The sequence below is a fragment of the Apaloderma vittatum genome, unplaced genomic scaffold (genome assembly GCF_000703405.1).
Source record: "Apaloderma vittatum isolate BGI_N311 unplaced genomic scaffold, ASM70340v1 scaffold15280, whole genome shotgun sequence".
Lineage (NCBI taxonomy): Eukaryota > Metazoa > Chordata > Aves > Trogoniformes > Trogonidae > Apaloderma > Apaloderma vittatum.
In genome coordinates, this window is record NW_009694117.1 from 10,518 (window position 1) to 12,502 (window position 1,985).

Sequence of the window (1,985 nt, forward strand, 5' to 3'; positions counted from 1 at the left end):
AGTTAGCTTATTTGAAACCCTTGAGGATGAGCCTGATGAGTCAATTTATCCAGTGTTTAAACTGTTTATTAGTAAATTACTTTTTTTTTTCACACCACATATACCACGTAGTTTGACCTGAAGTAAACCATCATTGTAAATCATTTGCTCTGATTATCTTTTCTTTCTCCTACTCCCAGAAGACTCATCAACAGTTAGCAAACCAGAAGAATCTCTATGTAGTGGAGTTTCGGGAGGAGCAGGGCCCTCTGCCCATCGTTGTGGCACTGCCTGAGGGCACCGTCCGCGAGGATCCTGAGCCTGAAGATGAGGTTCCAGACACAAAGCTGGAATGGAGCGACGTGAAAGAAGCTCAGGGAATGAAGAAATCTCCCTGGGCGAATGTCAGACGGACAGTATGGTAAAAGCTTCAGTTCCCTCTGTCTCTTCTGGTCAGAGATCCAAGTGGGAAAGTCCAGTCCCAAGGGACAGGTTGTCTAGGCTTGCATTTCAGAGGAGAGCACCAGTAGCTCTCTCATGCTATTCATATTGCTGGTCCCAATCCTACCATTCAGTAACACTTTGCTTTCCCACAGTTCTTGTGGCTACTGTTCAGCTACTGCCGTTAACGTGGAAACAGCCAGTGAACATGACTTTGTAAGCATCCATTTACTTGATTTCTGAAGATGATGTTTAATCACAAGCCCTTAGGAAACTATGGAAAAGATAAGATTGTGAAAGTAATAAAGAATCCTCAGAACGACTTGAGTGTGGGCTTGTTGGCGTCTTTTTTTGCAAAATGCCAATGTCTGTGCAACCCAAACTGAGATCTTGCACCACGTTTTCCCAGCTCGTGAGGTGCATAGGCCATCACTCAATACAAGGGTCCAAGCCTGTTTTTGGGAGTAGAGGTCTGCAGGCAAACATCTTCCTCGAATCCTTCTTGGTCACTCAGTAATTTCTGTTCTCACTGCTAGGGCAAGGTAAAGCAACACAGTGTTCTCAGTAGATCTTTTTTCCATTAACCAAAGCACTGGGAATAGTCTGACTGATTTGTAGCTGCTGCTTCCAAGAGAATCCACACAAGCCTTGCAGGCCCCCCTTGTGTGCTAGCAGAAATGAGGAGCTGCAAGCTAAAGAAGTGGTAGAGGGAACGTCTTTAGTCTCTTCCGCCCGGACCCAGCCCACAGGGAAGTCTGTTGCCTCCCTGGAGCTCAGATTAGGGACATTACCAAGAAAAACTCCTTAGTCTGGTGCATCCTGCTGATGACTACCCATTGCTGGTTGTCCAGGCTGGCGGTGATGAGATCAAACAAAGGAGTACAAAGAGAATTAAAAAGGTCCCCATGTGTTGCCTGATCTAGTTGAGAGGCATCTCTGCCCATGACAGGGAGGTTGGATTAAATGATCTTTGAGGTCCCTTTCTAGGCCATTCTTTGATTCTATGATTTTAAGTCACTAGGCCAGTGGGTCAAAGGATCGGGGGCACAGGTAGTTTTCTCTTCTATCCCTTCAGTAGCAGGTATGAATACTGAAAGAGACAGAAAAGTACATGCAGTTAATGCATGGCTTAAAGGCTGGGGAAGTTGATGCAGCACCAGGCATGAGAGATATAGATGGAGTGGGGCTGTCTCAGAGAGGGAGGAGGATTCTTGCTGGTGAGTTGGCAGGATTAATCGATAGGGCTTTAAACTAGGTTGGAAGGGGGAAGGGGATAAAACCTGGCTCACTACAGACAAGCCAGGGGAAAGTATCCCAGGGTTAGGTGTCAGAAAAATGACACTGCTTAAGTGCATCCACTCCAACATGGATGGCACAAACAACGGTAACAGATGCTTCTCCATTAGATCTCTTAAGTGTCTGTATACCAATGCAAGAAGCAGGGGGAATAAGCAGGGGGAATTAGAACTCTGTGTGTGGTTGGAGAGCTACGATCTCATTGCGATTACAGAGATGTGGTGGGACAACTCATAACTGGAATGTGGGCCTTGATGGCTCTGTCCTTT

At 46.1% G+C, this 1,985-nt stretch overlaps 1 protein-coding gene across 1 annotated transcript in view; it reads left to right on the forward strand.

Annotated features, from left to right (window-relative positions):
- MRPS5 (mitochondrial ribosomal protein S5) overlaps positions 1 to 404 on the forward strand; it is a gene marked incomplete at its 5' end in the record, with an annotated part of 10,308 nt that extends 9,904 nt beyond the window's left edge. Inside the window, one exon of the mRNA XM_009866470.1 lies at positions 180 to 404. Coding sequence (XP_009864772.1) covers positions 180 to 404 — 225 coding nt within the window. The remainder of the gene's footprint in view (positions 1 to 179) is intronic.
- Between the last annotated feature and the right edge of the window lie 1,581 nt (positions 405 to 1,985).